Below are 17,118 nucleotides of genomic sequence, written 5' to 3'. Positions count from 1 at the left end.
TGTTCTTGACCTCCATTTTTGTGATGACTCCATCCACACCTCTGTCCATATTAACGCTACTAACCACCAACAGTACCTACATTTTTGACATGTCACCCCTCCCATACCAAAAAATTGTTCTCATACAGGCTGCCTCTTTGTGGATGGCCATTATGCTGAAGACCTTCCCAGACACGTGCTTCACCCCCACCCCCAAAGTTAACCCACAAGCAGATTTATCATGCCATATTCTCACACACTGTCAATCCTCCTACCACTCCAACAGTCAGCTGCAAAGGACTGCACCCACCCTCTTGTCACTCAGTATCAATTGAACCAGATCTCTCACCAGAGTTTTGATTATCTGTCATCATGCCCACAAATGAGGTACATCCTGTCCAAGATCCTTCCGACCCCTCCTAAAGTGGTGTTTCATCACCAATCCCACCTACACAACCTCCTGGTCTGTGTCCACTATGACACCTCCGCCTGCAACAGCTTCCACTACTCCAGTTCTGTCACAGGCTTATTCTGTCCTATCAGAGGCAGGGCCATCTGTGAAGGCAGCTATGTAATATATCAGCTGTGCTGCTATCACTGCACAGCATTTTATTTAGGCATGACCACCAACCAACTGTCCATGTGAATGAATGGCCTCGACCAAACTGTAGCCAAGAACAAAGCTTACCATTACCATCCAGTGGCATAACACGCTGTTAAGCATAACATGCTTGAGTTCAAATGCTGCTTCATGACCTGGGAGATCTGGATCCTTCCATCCATCATCAGCTTTTCTGAACTACTTAGATGTGAGTTATCTTTGCAACACATCCTTCACTCCTGTAATCCTCTTTGTGCCGTAACTTTGGTAATCTTCTGTTTCCACACCCTCTGTCCTGTCACCCCCTTTCAATTCTCTCCTACACATCACCTTCATTGTGTGCTGCACCTCATCAACAGCTGGTACAATGTAAGTGTGTGTGTGTGTGTGTGTGTGTGTGTGTGTGTGTGTGTGCACACGCACATTTGTACTCTAGAACCTTAAAGGATTTATTCTGAAAGCTAGTAAAGTTTTCAATCTCTTTTGCATGTGCCACTCTCGACAAGTTGAGACCTTCCAATGAAACTGTAAGCCTTTATCGAAAGGTAGAAGAGGTAATGCAGAAAGTAAAACTGTGAGGGCAGTTTACGAGTCTTGTATGGATAACTTCGTTAGAAACAGAATTGCCTGCAAAAGGCAAGGTACCATATTGTAGTACCAGTCCAGCACATAGTTTTAATGTCAGGAAGTTTCAAGGTTGTAAGTGGTTAAGTAATATGTGCGCAGTGTATGTTTTGAGAAATCTGGCAGACATGCAAATACGGTGCATGGCGTCAGCTATGCTACTATATCTGTTTTTTATTTACATTCTTACTTGTGTCTACACTTTTAAAATACAACACATGCAAATCCTTTTATTGTCTACTCTGTATAGATCAATTCCTTACTTAAGGGGATACGGAATCACCTATCCCCGCAATGTTAATATATGCCTACTATAGGGAACATTTTCTCACAAACTACTGGAGACAGAGAGGTAAAAATTTTACTGTATGTGCATTCATATGTTACAACAATACTGAAACAACAGTTTATTGTCAAAGTATTTTCTTACAGACATATTGTACATTTATTTTTAAGTAAATTTTTTCCATCGCTTTTTACTAGACTATCACCCCTAAGTCTTTTGTAAATCAAGTAATTAAAAAATCGTTGTTTCAGTATGTAATAGGGACCTATGTCACTACGTCATAAAAATTTCAGACTTCTAGGTTGACCAGTACCTGAGATAATGTTCCTAGATGAAGTAAAAAGTAAACTTACGGGAAACGGAGAAAGAAGATTAAAACATTCCTGACCCGTAGCTAATACCCCCTTCACAGTCTTCATAATCATCTTCAAGTCTTCTTTTGGCACCCCTCTGCACCTGTCTTGCTTTTTTCACTAATGTCTTGATTATATTATCAGCATGCCTTAGTCTGTGCTGATCTAAAAAGAACATAGCACGTACCGTACGGGAACCAACACACATACCCAACTTTTGAAGGACCTGGCATTTAGTTATATTTCCAAGATTGAAGGTTGCCACAGCATCATACACACCAAAATGTAGTGTATTAATTCCGACAAACACTGTTTTTGGGAGACGATGCCATATCACACTATTCAAGCACTCGTTGGGGTTCTGCGTTTTTCCGTGAAGACATTTCATCAGAAGACTTCTGTCAGCCAGATCTCTGAAAATGGGCTTTATTTCTGCCATGATGGCTGATGGTAGACTGTGGTGGTGAATGTATTTCTCTCCTGTTGTTAGTCCCCTATTGTATTTACACCAGCTGTTTTCACCTTTGGGGCACAAACCATGTTGTGGATGCTCATCCGTGGATGCGGTGTGGAAATATAAAGCCCATATAGCTCTCCTCATTTCTTCAAGATTGCCTGTATTTTGCCTGATTGCAAGGCCATAGCAGTTCTGAATGTGGTCTATTATGGAATCAGTCAATCTTCCTCTGCCATCCAAGGTTTTCCCATCATCTAGTTTTTTCCCTTTCATAACTGATTTTAACCTTCTCAGCCTGGCACCCATTCTCTTCTGCACATGTCCTATACATTCAAGTTTGCTTATATTTACACTGTTCCCATATGGTTTGCTTTCCAAAACTTCTTTGAATGCTTTAGAGTCACCATCTCCCAGATATTTGACATAGCGAACATTATACCATTATATAAGCGCAATACACGATCTCACAAATATATAAAAATAAAATAGTTATAATTGTAGTAGAGCTATGTATGATACGTCATTTTAAAGAGGAAACATGGCAGAATATAATACGCCAATAAAAAAAAAATTCGATTTTTTAACCCAAAATCCGATTCCGTATCCCCTTAACTACACTTTGCATGAGATCTGTTGTTCTTTGGAATTATGGTATCCTTTGCTTCCCTTGGCTATGTATAATACAGTTATTTTCACAGCCAACGTGGTTGGTGATGGACTATCTGATCATATAACAGATGGTGGTAGTTTCCCCCCCCCCCCCCCCCCCAATAGCCAATCGGTTGGCAGTAGAGTTTCAGGAGATAAAGAAGATGAATGAGACTTGAAACTTCCTGGCAGATTAAAACTGTGTGCCCGACCGAGACTCGAACTCGGGACCTTTGCCTTTCGCGGGCAAGTGCTCTACCATCTGAGCTACCGAAGCACGACTCACGCCTGGTCCTCACAGCTTTACTTCTGCCAGTATCTCGTCTCCTACCTTCCAAACTTTACAGAAGCTCTCCTGCGAACCTTGCAGAACTAGCACTCCTGAAAGAAAGGATACTGCGGAGACATGGCTTAGCCACAGCCTGTGGGATGTTTCCAGAATGAGATTTTCACTCTGCAGCGGAGTGTGCGCTGATATGAAACTTCCTGGCAGATTAAAACTGTGAGCCCGCCCGGTCGGGCCACACAAAATAAGTGAGAGATGAGAGTAGTGAAGAGGTGATAGGACAGATCGTGTGGAGAATGTTGGGTGCCAGGTGTCGGGACACTATGTTACTGAGGTCGGGGTAATTTCGGAAGTGGAGGATGTGTTGTAAGGATAACTCACATTTGCGTAGTTCAGGAAAGCTGATGTTGGAGGTGAGGATCCAGATGGTTTCAATAGTGAAGCAGTCATTGAAATGAAGCGCGTTATGTTCAGCTGCATGATGTGCCACACGGTGATCTACTTTGCTCTTGGCCACAGTTTGGTGGTGGCCGTTCATCTTGTGGACAGCTTGCTGGTAGTCATATCAATAAAAAAAAGTTGTGCAACGATTGTAGCAGAGCTGCTATAAGACACAGCTACTTTCACAGGTGGCCCGACCTCTGATGGGGTAGGGTAAGCCTGTGACAGGACTGGAATAGGAAGGCTGGGCGGGTGGATTTGGCAGGTCTAGCACCTGGGTCTTTCACAGGGATGATCCCTGTGGCAAGGGGTTTGGTATGTGAATGGCATCAGGACGGACTAGGATGTTGCTTCACTACACAAGCCACCTGGTTCCTCCCATGAACTGCACAGATTGGAGTTACACTTTCTCCGCTCCCGAAATTATCCCAGCCTCAACCAACGATAACATACCGTCCCCACACTCTACACCCAACAGTTTCCACCCCCTCTATTTTATCACCTCCTCCCTATTCTCATCCACCACCCTCTTTGTGTGTCACTCACTGCCAACTCATCTGCCCATCTTTCCCCTTCCCCACACCTCTCCTTTTTCATTCCTTATTTCTGCTCCCCTCCCTCCCCACCCGTAGCCTCCCAACTCTGCACCTGTTGGCATCCTAGTACCTGTACGCTCTGCCAGACAGCACTGTTCCCTTCCACCACCAGTACCATGCTATCTCTTTCCCTTCCTTGCCCCCTCCACATTGTTGCTTCCGTTCCAAGTGACAGCTGCATTACGGGCCAAGCTGCTGGAGATGGTGGTCATGTATGTGTGAGGTGTGTGCTTTCTTGTGTGAATTAATATGTGTTTATGTTTCTTTTTCTGATGAAGGCTACCGCCAAAAGCTAATGGGTGCCTGTCTGCAACTTAACACTTCATCTCCATGGTAAGTAGCAATCTATCTTTCCCTTATATTGTTCACATAAAAATGTATTACACTATGACTACATAACCAATGAGCCACAAATGATGTCATAGGCTCTTAAGAGTAACAATGTGTGGCGATATGAAGCATACCAATTACACAGGTCCATTTCAGATAAAGTGATTAACAGCCTTTGAATCGCTGGCAGGACACTGGGAAATTGCTTGATAAACACCTGGATGACCATCAACCCCTATAGTTCAGATGCATAATGTATTTCAAGGGCACAAAATGAAGAGCGATGTGAATGACCACAGAATAGTTTTAGCAGCAGAAAATAGTAACAGATATGATGGAAAAAGTCAAGTGGCAGACACTTTTCAGTAATAAGTCTTAACATCACCCAAACAAACGGCTAAAGAAGCATTGACAAATAGTTGTTAGAATGGAACCTCCCTGATTATTGCTCTCTTTGGTATCTCACAAATAAAATTACCAATAAAAGCTCATAGAGAATCATAAAAGCAATTATTTCTCTGTACAATTTCCAAATGAAAAGTACTGAAAGCCATGTCTTCTACTATTATTTTCAAGCTGTAGATGTATACTTTGAAATATTTCTTACCTTGAACAGATCTCTAAAATAAGTACTGCAGACAGACAGCAACATCTTGTGAGCCTTAATGCGCTTGCCTTCACAGCTCAGTGTTACGTCCACCAACTCATCATCATTTCTCAATGTGTCAAAGGCACCAGTTATGTGGTTCAGGTAATTATTCCACCTGAGTGAGAACTGCTGACTGCTACCCATCTTCAGCAAAAAATTATAAGTGCATTAAGTTTGGTTTATTCTTAAAGTATTCGTCTGCATTAACACAACTACAATCATTCATTTCATTATAAACACTTCATGGTTACTAAATATACAACACACTATTTTTTAAAAAAGAAAGGTAATTCAGTATGTAAAGTGAAAAATTTCCATCCATTAAATGAGTCCATATACTGTAAGACATAGTGTTACCCAATTTTGTTGTAACATTTAGGTAATGCCGAATATTAATACATGGTCATGACAAAGCTCATGTACCATATTGTCGTAACATCTAGGTACAGCCGAATAGGAGACGGAAACATCAGTTGGCTGAGCTTCTTGCAGATAAAATACGGGAGGTCACCAACATACAAAGTAAGATCAATGTGGTTACTGGTGCCAGAGAGGCACGCATTTTTAGGTTAGGATCAGGATTCAAGCACCCTGTTTTGAAAGATGAAAGATGTCAAACTAACAGAAGAGCCCCACAAAATGCTTAAGAATGCAGAGAAAAGTAAGGTCAGTTTATTTCATCAATATATTGGAAAATTTAGAGAGCACCTGTCTGAACACCACAAAACCACACATTAGATAAGTTGCATATAAAATAGTACATCCACCAGCTTCCTCATGCAGACCTAGTATGGAAAAAGGAGGATTTGTTACATATATTAAGACAAAATGCAAGTTCAAAACATTGAGATAAGTAGACTTTGTATTGATCAGCACATTGAATTGTGTACTTGTGAATTAATACTGAAAAACAGTTCACTTTTAATTGTAATTGTATGTAGCCCACCACTGGGAAATTTTGGAATGTTTGTGAGGAAACTAGATTTCTTGGTCTGCTATCTGTCAGACAGCAGCAGTCAGCTAACACTCTGAGGTGACTTCAATGTAGATTTTATAAAGGATTCTGACAGGAAAAATGATCTAGAACTCTCATTTGGATGTTACAATTTGATTTCAGTAATCAACTTTTCAATATGGATGGTTAAAGACAGTAGGACCCTAAGTTAGTTAATTACTTTCGTGTTCCATGGATCATTTTGCAGAATAAATCGTCATGATGTGGAATGAGTCATTTTAATTTCATATAGCAAATTAATTTGTACATCTATTTGTACTCTAAACATTGCAATATAATTAATCCCCTCCCTTGCAAAAAAAAGAAGGAAAACAAGATTGAGTTAGCAATTTACACATTACAAACATAGAAATTCTTCTGTGGAATAGAAGGAGTTGTCAAGGAGAAACTTTTTCAATTTATCTTCAAATTTTACCTTGCTATCTGTTAGACATTTTATATCACTGGGTAAGTGGTCAAAATTTTTTTGTTGCAGAATTGTGCACCCGCTTCTGTGTTAAAGAAAACCTCAATGTTGAGTAATGAATATCATTTTTTCTTCTAGTATTGTAATTATGTACCTCATTGTTCCTTTTGAACTGTAGTGGATTATTTAGGACAAACTTCATGAGGGAACAACTATACTGTGAAGCAGTAGTTAGAATGCTCAACTCCTTTAACAGATGTCTACAAGATGATCGCAAGTGAGCACCACATATTATTCTTACAGCAAGTTTTGGGGCAATGAAGACCTTTCTCAAAGATGAGTTACCCCAGAACATTATTCCATATGACATTACTAAATGAAAATAAGCAAAATATGTCAACTTAGTGATTTCTCTCTCCCCAAAATTTGCTATGATTCTAAGTGCAAATGTGGCTGAACTAAGTTGCTTTATGAGTTCCAAACTTTTTTCTTCCCAATTTAAATTCTCATCAATATGGACACCTAAGAATTTTGAAGTTTCCATCCTATGTATTACTTCATCATTATGTGTTACACTTATACTGGTGCAGTACCCCTACAGGTGCAGAACTGAAAATGATGTGTCTTTGTGAAATTCAGGGTGACACCATCCGCAGAAAACCAGTCAATGATACTTTTGAGAACTTCGTTCACCATTTCTTCCATTTCTGTATGTATACTGTGAGTGATTACAATACTGGTGTCAGTGTCATCTGCAAAAGGAACTAATTCTGCTTGTTGTACATTAGACGGTAGTTCATTTACACATATGAGAACAGTAGTGGACCTAAGATTGAGCCTTGGGGAACCCCATACATTATTTCTCCCCAGATAGAATTATGTCTCTGGATTTTGTTGGTTGAATTTCTACTAAGTACAACTTTCTGCATTCTTTTGGTTAGATATGACATGATCCATTGGTTAGCTGGCTATCCCATCAATCCCATAAAATTTCAATTTACCTAGGAGTATCTTATGATTCACACCATCAAATGCCTTGGACAGGTCACAGAAAATACCTACCGGTGCTCTTTTGTTATTTAATGCTTGCAATATCTAATGTGTGAACATGTAAATGGCGTTCTCAGAAGAGCAACCCTTCTGAAACCCAAACTGTGATTTGCTGAGGATTTTATTGTTGCCAAGGCAAGATACTATTCTAGAATACAACACCTTCTCAAAAATTTTGGAAAATGATGCCAGCAGTGAAATCAGTCGGAAGTTACTGACGTCTCTCTTATCACCTTCTTAAAAGAGGGGTTTAACAATGGCATATTTTAGTCTCTCTTGAAAAATGCCTTGAATTAGTGATGCAATAGATGCAATACATATTTCAGACAATACCGGACTTATTATATGGGAACAAATCTTTAGCACTTTATTGGAAACACCATCAAAACCAAAAGAACTTTTACTCTTGAGAGAATGTATGACCCTCTTAATTTCAGAAGTAGAAGTTGGTGGTACATTCTCACGACGTAATTTTATGAGAATTAATTCTTCCACATATTATTGTGATCTTTCTCTTGAACTGCTGGCCCCCATGCTTTCCACTACGTTTAAGAAATGATTTGCTACCTGTGACTTGTTATTTATAACCCTTCCATTCAATTCAATAGTAACGTTATCCTCTTCTGTGGTTGGTTGTCCTGTCTCTTGCTTCACTATGTTCTATATTGACTTAACTCTGTTATCAGACGCACTGATTTCTAACTTTATGTGCATGTTTCTTGATTTTTTAATAACTTTTCTTAGTAATTTTGAGTAGTCTTTGTAGTGCGCAACTACTGCATGGTCTCTACTTGTTCTTGCCAAAAGATACATTTCCCTTTCCCAAAATACTTTATAATCCCCTTAGTGATCCATAGTTTTTTACGTGACTGTTTAATGTCCCTTCAGATTAGCTTATACGAGAAGCTATTTTCAAATACTGATATGGATCTATCTTGGAATAGATTAAATTTTATATTGGCATTTGGTTCTTTATAAATTTCATCTCATGTTGTTTCTTGTAAGCTACTCTTAAAAACATTTGTCCTGTAGTCATTCATTATTCTGACTGACTTCCACTGAGGTGTATTCACACTGCAGGGCACTATGTCATTTGTCCTGACTAACTGTGCATCATGATCAGAGAGAGCATTTGTTACTGGGTGCACAGTTATTTTCTTGCTTTGTGCCTCATCAAAGAAAATATTATCAATTGGGGACCTACTGTCTTTATCCACCTGTGTCGGAAAGTTAACTACTGAGAGCAAATTGTAGGATTCAAATAAGATTTCCAAATCATTTTTCCTATCAGAATCCTTTTGAAAATCCACACTGAAGTCACCACAGACCCTTAACCGTTTGCTGGTGTCTGACAGACAGCACAGTAAGGAATCCAGGTTCCTCGTAAATAATTCAAATTTTCCCAGTGGGGATCTATATATTGTTACAATTAAAAGTGAACTGTTTTTCAGCATTAATTCACAATCACACACTTCTATGTGCTGGTCACTACAAAATCTACTTGTATCAATGCTTTCAAATTTGTGTTCTGTCTTAATATATGCAATAACTCCTCCGTTTCCCATGTTAGTTCTACATGAGTAAGCTGCTCGACTGTAATCTTTTATATGTGACTTATCTAACCCTGTGGTTATGTGGTGCTCGGACAGACACAGGATGTCTATCTTTTCCTCTAAATTTTGCAAGCAGGCAAGAAGCTCTTCTACCTTATTACTCAATCCTCTTATATTTTGGAGGAATAAGCTAACCTTACTTTTCTGTGCATTATTGTGGGGGTCTTCTGTTACAGTGACGTCTTTCAAAAATGTTTCTTTTGATGAAACTCAAAGTAAAAAATTAACTGTCTACCCAGTAACAAATGCACCCTCTGATCATGATGCACAGTCAGAATAAATAACAGTGTCTCAAAGTATGGCTACTCCTCAATGGAAATAAGTTAGAATAATTAATGACTACAGGACAAATGTTTTTAAGAATATTTTACAAGGGATGAAATTGATATTGAACCAAATGCTAACATAAAATTTAATCTATTCCATGATAAATTCATACCAGTATTTAAAAATAGCTTTCCACATAACCTAATCAGAAGGTACATTAAACACCCGTGTAAAAAATCATCGAGCACGAGGATTAAAGTATCTTATGAAACGAAAATGGGTAACGTATATATAGGCATGAACAAGCAGAAATCCTGTATTAGTTGCACACTGCAAAAACGACTCAAAATTACTAAGAAAGGTTATTAGAAAATCAAGGAACATTCACATAATGTCAGAAATCAGTAATTCTAATAACAGAATTAAGGGCATATGGAGTATAGTGAAATGAGAGGCAGGGCAACCAGCCACAGAAAGGATGACGTCACTATTGAACTGAATGGAAGGGCTATAAATGATGAGTCACAGGTAGCAAATACATTTAATAATCATTTCTTAAACGAAGTACAAAGTATTGGGAACAGAGTGTCACAAGTTTCCCTAGGTGAAATTCCCTGATTTCCAGACAAGTTTTTGCATTTTTCCATGAGAAATTTTGAGATTTTAAGGGTACCGTAAGTAAAGACATAAGTTGACAAAGAAAGTAAGGACTTCTGTATTTCCACCCATGTAAGCAAAAATCTTAAGTACCAACATCAACAACTTAGTAATGAACTGTTCTTAGATGGAGAAGGCAAGCCAAATGGTATGTGTGTTTCATTAAGACCACTGTTGTTATTTTATTTCAATAAAACAAAACACATAAAGATGACACAAATAAGCATTTCTTTGGAGTCGCAAGACAGATTTAAAATACATTCACCGATTTCAGAAATAATCTCAGATAAAAGTAAGCCTCTACAAAGAAGTATACAAGGCAGTGAAGAGTTGTGTAAACCAACACTATAGGTGACCGCCAATAAAATGTTGGTTCTACTATGTTTGTTATTGTTGGTTATTACCGACTGTGTTATATGTATTATTTTACAGGGTATTGTATGATTTTAATTCAATAACTATATGAGTACACAGCATACAAACCACAGCGACTGCCACAATTTCTTCTCCAATATTGTCCATATTTTGTAATATATAAACTATCTTCAAAGTGCCAAAATGTGCTACACTAAATAAAATGTCTGTAAAATGTCACACTGTAAAACGTACTTGTGGTGAGAAAGTCACAATTCCTGAAACCCAACGCCTGTGGGCTCTGGTCTGCCAAGCAGCGCCTCTATTCTGGGTCCACAGATAAACCACGAAAATCCGCTGCATTATGCCACACACAAGCAGACCCGGCCTGCCAGCAGATCGCTGATACTAGATCTGATTGTCAGGGCCTGCACATTAGTGTGAAACAATAGGTTTCAGATCGGCAGGTCCGATCCATTAGAGATACCCACAGAAATAGTCTGCAGTTTGGGCCAGTCGCAGAAATCCATTCATGTGGCCAGCTATTCATGTGACACAGACACCATGTTGATGAAATGAGACCGAAGTGATCAATCCATGCAACAGACTTGTGCAAATACTCTGAGAATCAATACAAATGAGGGTAGGTAGCAACTCGCCATAAAGATGATCGGTGAGCCACAGACAGGCACATAGAAAAGACATCACAATTTAATTTTTGGCCATAGCCTTTGTCAGAAAACAAGAGCACACACACATTCACACGATCCCTCAGGCACACCTCATGCACACATGGCTGCCATCTCCAGCCGCTGCGTCAACAATCTCTGAGAATCAGATTCAAACAAACTGCTCCTCGCCTCTTGTCGGTAGCTGCTAGGCTAGCACCAAAAAATGGTGCCAGCACTGACTGCAAGCTGAGGGGATTGGTAGGAAGGGGAGAAGCAGTAAGAATAATGAGGGAATAGGGAAAAAGCATACATACTCAGTTGCACCCAGCAAGCGATGATGCATGACATCTCAGTAAACAAACCATTTCATCTACTGGGACAAAAATTAGATTTATCCAGTGTCGCTTTTTTTCCAAATTTCCCTGACACAATTGAAATTCCCTGATTTCTAGAGCTTGCAACCCTGGCAACAAACAGTTCAAGAGACAAATCACTGCTTAGTGTGTTGAAAAATTAACTCTCATACAACTCAGTCTTATGAATACATCACCAACTTCTCCTTCTGAAATTAAGAAAATTATACTTTCTCTCAAAGAGCACTAAATATTTGTTCCCATACAATCAGCTTACCTGGAATCATAACTAACTCAGCGCATTTTTCCAGAGAGACTGAAATATGCAGTCATCAGACCACTATTTTAAAAATGTGATAGGAGAGATGATAATAACTACTGACCTGTTTCACTGCTGACATCATTTTCCAAATTTTTGAGAATGTGATGTATTCTAGAATAGTATCTCACCTGGGCCACAATAATATTCTCAGCAAGGATTCAGTAGATCTGCTCTACTGAGAATGCCATTCACATGTAAACTCACCAAATTTTTCAGGCATTATATAATAAAATCACGACGGGGGATATTTTCTGTGACTTACTAAGCCATTTGACTGTGTGAACCACAGTATTCTCTTAGATGTAATGAAGCTTTATGGGACTGATAGAATAGCCAACCAATGGATGATCTGAACAAAAGAATGCAGAAAGCTGTACTTAGTAATTCCACCAATATAGTCCGGGGAAATACTTCTGACTGGGAAGAAATCAAATACAGGGTTCCCCATGATTCAATATTATGTCCACTATTATTCCTCGTATATGTTCTTTTTGCAGATGACACTAGTTTCGTAACCAATCCAAGCAAACATACAGAAACAAAAGAAACGGTAAACATGGTTCTTAAAAATTTTGTTGATCGATTTTCTGCATATGGTCTCAATGTCAATTTTAAAAAGACAAAACCATATTCAGTTCTTCAAATCTAGGAGTACCACACCACCGATAAGTTTAGTACACGGTGAGGAAATAACAAATACAGTAAAAAACTTCAAAATTCTTAGGTTTCCATATCACAGACAATTTAATCTGGAAAAAGCACATTTTGGAACACCTAAAACGACTTAGTTCAGTCACACTTGCACTTAGAATCATTGCAAATCTTGGGGGAAGACAAATAAGTAAGTTGACATTTTGAGGTAATTCATCTTTAAGAAAGAAATTCTTCGTTGCTCAAAAATGTGCTGTAAGAATAATATGTGGTTCTTAATCAAGATTGTCTTGTAGACATCTGTTTAAGGAGTTAGGCATTCTGACTGCTGCTTCACAGTATATTTATTCCCTTGTGAAGTCTGTAATAAATACTCCATTACAGTTTAAAAGGAGCAATGATGTACATCATTACAATGTCAGAAGGAAAAATGACAAGCAGTACTCCACATTAAGGTTGTTTTTAGCTTGAAAAAAGGGGCACAATGTTACAGCAAAAAATGTCTCACAACAGTTAAGTACAATTTGAAAACAAACAGAACTTCTCCTTGATAACATCATCTATTCTGTAGAATTTCTACTATTGTAATGAGTAAAAAGTGGTGGGTAGGAATTAGTAATTCATATCTGTAAACCATTTCTTCTTTTGGTTTAAAAAAAAAGAGAGAGAAAGAAAAGAAAGAGAGAGAGAGAAAAAACGTGGAAATTTTAATCATGTAATCACATGTACAAATTATTTCGCAATTTGAATGTAAAATGACTCATTCCACATCATTAGGATTTATTATGCAAATTGATATATAGTGAACGTAACTAACTACAGTAACTTACCACCCACCTTATTACAACAAACAGCAAATATAATTATTTTAGATTAATGGGGGGAAGAGTAAAACAACACAAATACACCAATTTGTTCTTCACTGATATTGTTACAATACCTTCTGGTTAAACAATCGCCCAACAGTCCATGAGGTAGTACAGGAATGGTCCATGGGAAGACACATGTAACAATCTATCTAAAAAATACATAATGAATCTGTATGTTGTGTCTTCCAAGGAATGGTATTTCAACACATGCAGTCTCCTCAACAAGGTGACTTGTGATGAATGTAACACCCAGATGGATGAAAGCTTGCTTTAAAGCACCTTCTGTAGTAAAATGAACTAATGGAGAGCCTCTGTATGGAGGTGACTGAGGAGGTTGTCATGGCAGAAGTGCATCTTTGTGAAGTAGGTTACATTACATGCCTTCTACTGCATATCCAATCAGTAAACCATGATATTCTGGAATTACAATTTTTAGCAGGGAGGGGAAGGAGGCGGGAAGTAGTAATCCTAACACAATTCTGCACCCACTGAAACTCACTTCGCGTTTGTCGTGCATTGATCTCATGAAAAGAACCTAATACACAAGAAAGCCTGTTCATCTTAAAACAGTTACACATAGGCCTACTTGTAGAACCAAAATATTTGCGGACAGTGATCACTGGGAAAGAGAAGTTTCACCTTTCAGATATAAGGAATTCTGATATTCAAAAGTCATTAAGTATAGCTGGACTAGACAACAATTAGGCCACATTCTTTTCAATAAAAGTTCGTTAACTGAAATAAAAAATTGAGACTACTGTTTTCAATGTCTAAATCTTCCGTATCAGTCCAACAATCATTCGTCAATAGAATATCGACATGAATAATTCCCTTCCGTGTATTAAACAATAAGACTGATGGATTTTCCAAATAGGGTTGCTCTCAAACCACTGGCAGTAGAAGGCAGTTGACAACATGGTTTTTGCTTAGAACTGACAGCAGTAATAACCACCCCCTTCTGCATACTACCGTTGAAATTGATCAAGTTTATGCCAAAATCTAAGAGTGGATTCAACACAGACAACAGACAAAGCGGGCTTATGTATATACAGCAGTACAATTCTGTAAATAGATTGGGCAATAAATGCTCGACGACTTACAGACACTTTAAAATATGCGTCAATAAACAAAGTTACTCTCTCTTGTGTACGACGCTGTTCTTGTATCGACACAACACGATTCACGGGCGCAGCTTGCTGTCATACATTGTGAACAATCTGCTAAAGTTCCGATCGCAGCTTCTTCAGACGACTACAACGAATTGAACCATTAACAACAAAAAGCTGTACACCAACTTAGTCTATTCAGATAATCAATGACCGAGAAAGGTACAACCGGCAAACATATAAATAAATACCTGCATGCTAAGTCGCACGGTAAGCCCTCAAATTACAAAAGTTTTACACAGGATAGTTTGTGGGCGTGTAGTTTGTGGGCGTGTGACATCAAGATATAAACAAACGAGTTAAATGTGTTTTCATCACAACAAATTTTGCTTCGTCGAAAAAATCACAATGTAAATTCCCATAACTCATTTTGTATCGTAAGACGAATGTAATTTGAAACCACGCCTTTATCTTAGCGCTAATACGGCAAATCTGAAAAATTGTTTATGCATGGAACTCACTTTTCTTCATTGACGCCTCAAACGTTCTTGACTTTCAAATCCACTAGCCTACGGTCATCAAACAAACAAAATGGCGTCAATAAATAATCACAAAGGACTAAAACTGTCCAGGAGGCGGACATACAGTACACGACAATTTTCCGTTATTAAGCGGTGCAACAATAATCCAAAAATAACTCGAAAAGTAAAGTCTTTGGGTTAGATTAAATTAAGTTTACACCACAGGAATATAAGACCAAGATTGATTTTTTTCGGCATACAGAATCTTTAACACCAAGCACCGGTCTGCCGCGAAATTTTAACCCGTTATCGAATTAGACACCAGCTGTCACATAAATACGCGTGGATTATACCGCTACAAAACAGTAAAACATAAAGTTACTTAGGTATGCTAAAAGAAACGGGCACGCCGTTATCTTTTTCAGTTCTCTACATTGCGTAGTGGTCATTTTTATAGTTGCGGTTTGGTACTTACAGCAACAGCTTTAATTTCACAACAATGTTTATGAACACTTGATCATTCTGGAACGAAAGAGATTTCACCACCGATACATGAAAAACCGCTACCATAAATAGACTAGGTATATTTATTATGAGCCGGTACTATTTTTATCTATTAATGACGAATTCAATTCAGCGCAGTATGAACTACTTAATACCTACAGGGTGTTTCAAAAATGACCGGTATATTTGAAACGGCAATAAAAACTAAACGAGCAGCGATAGAAATACACCGTTTGTTGCAATATGCTTAGGACAACAGTACATTTGCAGGCGGACGAACTTTCGAAATTACAGTAGTTACAATTTTCAACAACAGATGGCGCTGCAAGTGATGTGAAAGATATAGAAGACAACGCAGTCTGTGGGTGCGCCATTCTGTACGTCGTCTTTCTGCTGTAAGCGTGTGCTGTTCACAACATGCAAGTGTGCTGTAGACAACATGGTTTATTCCTTAGAACAGAGGATTTTTCTGGTGTTGGAATTCCACCGCCTAGAACACAGTGTTGATGCAACAAGACGAAGTTTTCAACGGAGGTTTAATGTAACCAAAGGACCGAAAAGCGATACAATAAAGGATCTGTTTGACAAATTTCAACGGACTGGGAACATGACGGATGAACGTGCTGGAAAGGTAGGGCGACCGCGTACGGCAACCACAGAGGGCAACGCGCAGCTAGTGCAGCAGGTGATCCAACAGCGGCCTCGGGTTTCCGTTCGCCGTGTTGCAGCTGCGGTCCAAATGACGCCAACGTCCACGTATCGTCTCATGCGCCAGAGTTTACACCTCTATCCATACAAAATTCAAACGCGGCAACCCCTCAGCGCCGCTACCATTGCTGCACGAGAGACATTCGCTAACGATATAGTGCACAGGATTGATGACGGCGATATGCATGTGGGCAGCATTTGGTTTACTGACGAAGCTTATTTTTACCTGGACGGCTTCGTCAATAAACAGAACTGGCGCATATGGGGAACCGAAAAGCCCCATGTTGCAGTCCCATCGTCCCTGCATCCTCAAAAAGTACTGGTCTGGGCCGCCATTTCTTCCAAAGGAATCATTGGCCCATTTTTCAGATCCGAAACGATTACTGCATCACGCTATCTGGACATTCTTCGTGAATTTGTGGCGGTACAAACTGCCTTAGACGACACTGCGAACACCTCGTGGTTTATGCAAGATGGTGCCCGGCCACATCACACGGCCGACGTCTTTAATTTCCTGAATGAATATTTCGATGATCGTGTGATTGCTTTGGGCTATCCGAAACATACAGGAGGCGGCGTGGATTGGCCTCCCTGTTCGCCAGACATGAACCCCTGTGACTTCTTTCTGTGGGGACACTTGAAAGACCAGGTGTACCGCCAGAATCCAGAAACAATTGAACAGTCGAAGCAGTACATCTCATCTGCATGTGAAGCCATTCCGCCAGACACGTTGTCAAAGGTTTCGGGTAATTTCATCCAGAGACTACGCCATATTATTGCTACGCATGGTGGGTATGTGGA

General features: G+C 39.2%; 1 protein-coding gene across 15 annotated transcripts in view; it reads right to left on the bottom strand.

The window, feature by feature from the left end:
• LOC126235879 (broad-complex core protein isoforms 1/2/3/4/5-like) overlaps window positions 1–15,459 on the bottom strand; it is a 514,245-nt gene extending 498,786 nt beyond the window's left edge. For 8 of the 15 annotated variants that reach the window (XM_049944802.1, XM_049944796.1, XM_049944801.1 and 5 more), the window contains exons 1-2: window positions 13,550–13,768; window positions 5,209–5,394 (exon numbers count right to left, since the gene is read on the bottom strand). In XM_049944802.1, coding sequence (XP_049800759.1) covers window positions 5,209–5,394; window positions 13,550–13,615 — 252 coding nt within the window. In that variant the 5' untranslated portion in view covers window positions 13,616–13,768. Of the gene's footprint in view, window positions 1–5,208; window positions 5,395–13,549; window positions 13,771–15,105 lie in introns of those variants that run through there. The other 7 variants (XM_049944794.1, XM_049944795.1, XM_049944792.1 and 4 more) reach the window with 5 other exon arrangements.
• Window positions 15,460–17,118: the final 1,659 nt, after the last annotated feature.

The sequence above is a fragment of the Schistocerca nitens genome, chromosome 2 (genome assembly GCF_023898315.1).
Source record: "Schistocerca nitens isolate TAMUIC-IGC-003100 chromosome 2, iqSchNite1.1, whole genome shotgun sequence".
NCBI lineage: Eukaryota > Metazoa > Arthropoda > Insecta > Orthoptera > Acrididae > Schistocerca > Schistocerca nitens.
Note: the sequence above shows the minus strand (reverse complement) of the source record. Positions and strands in the feature narration are given on the sequence as shown.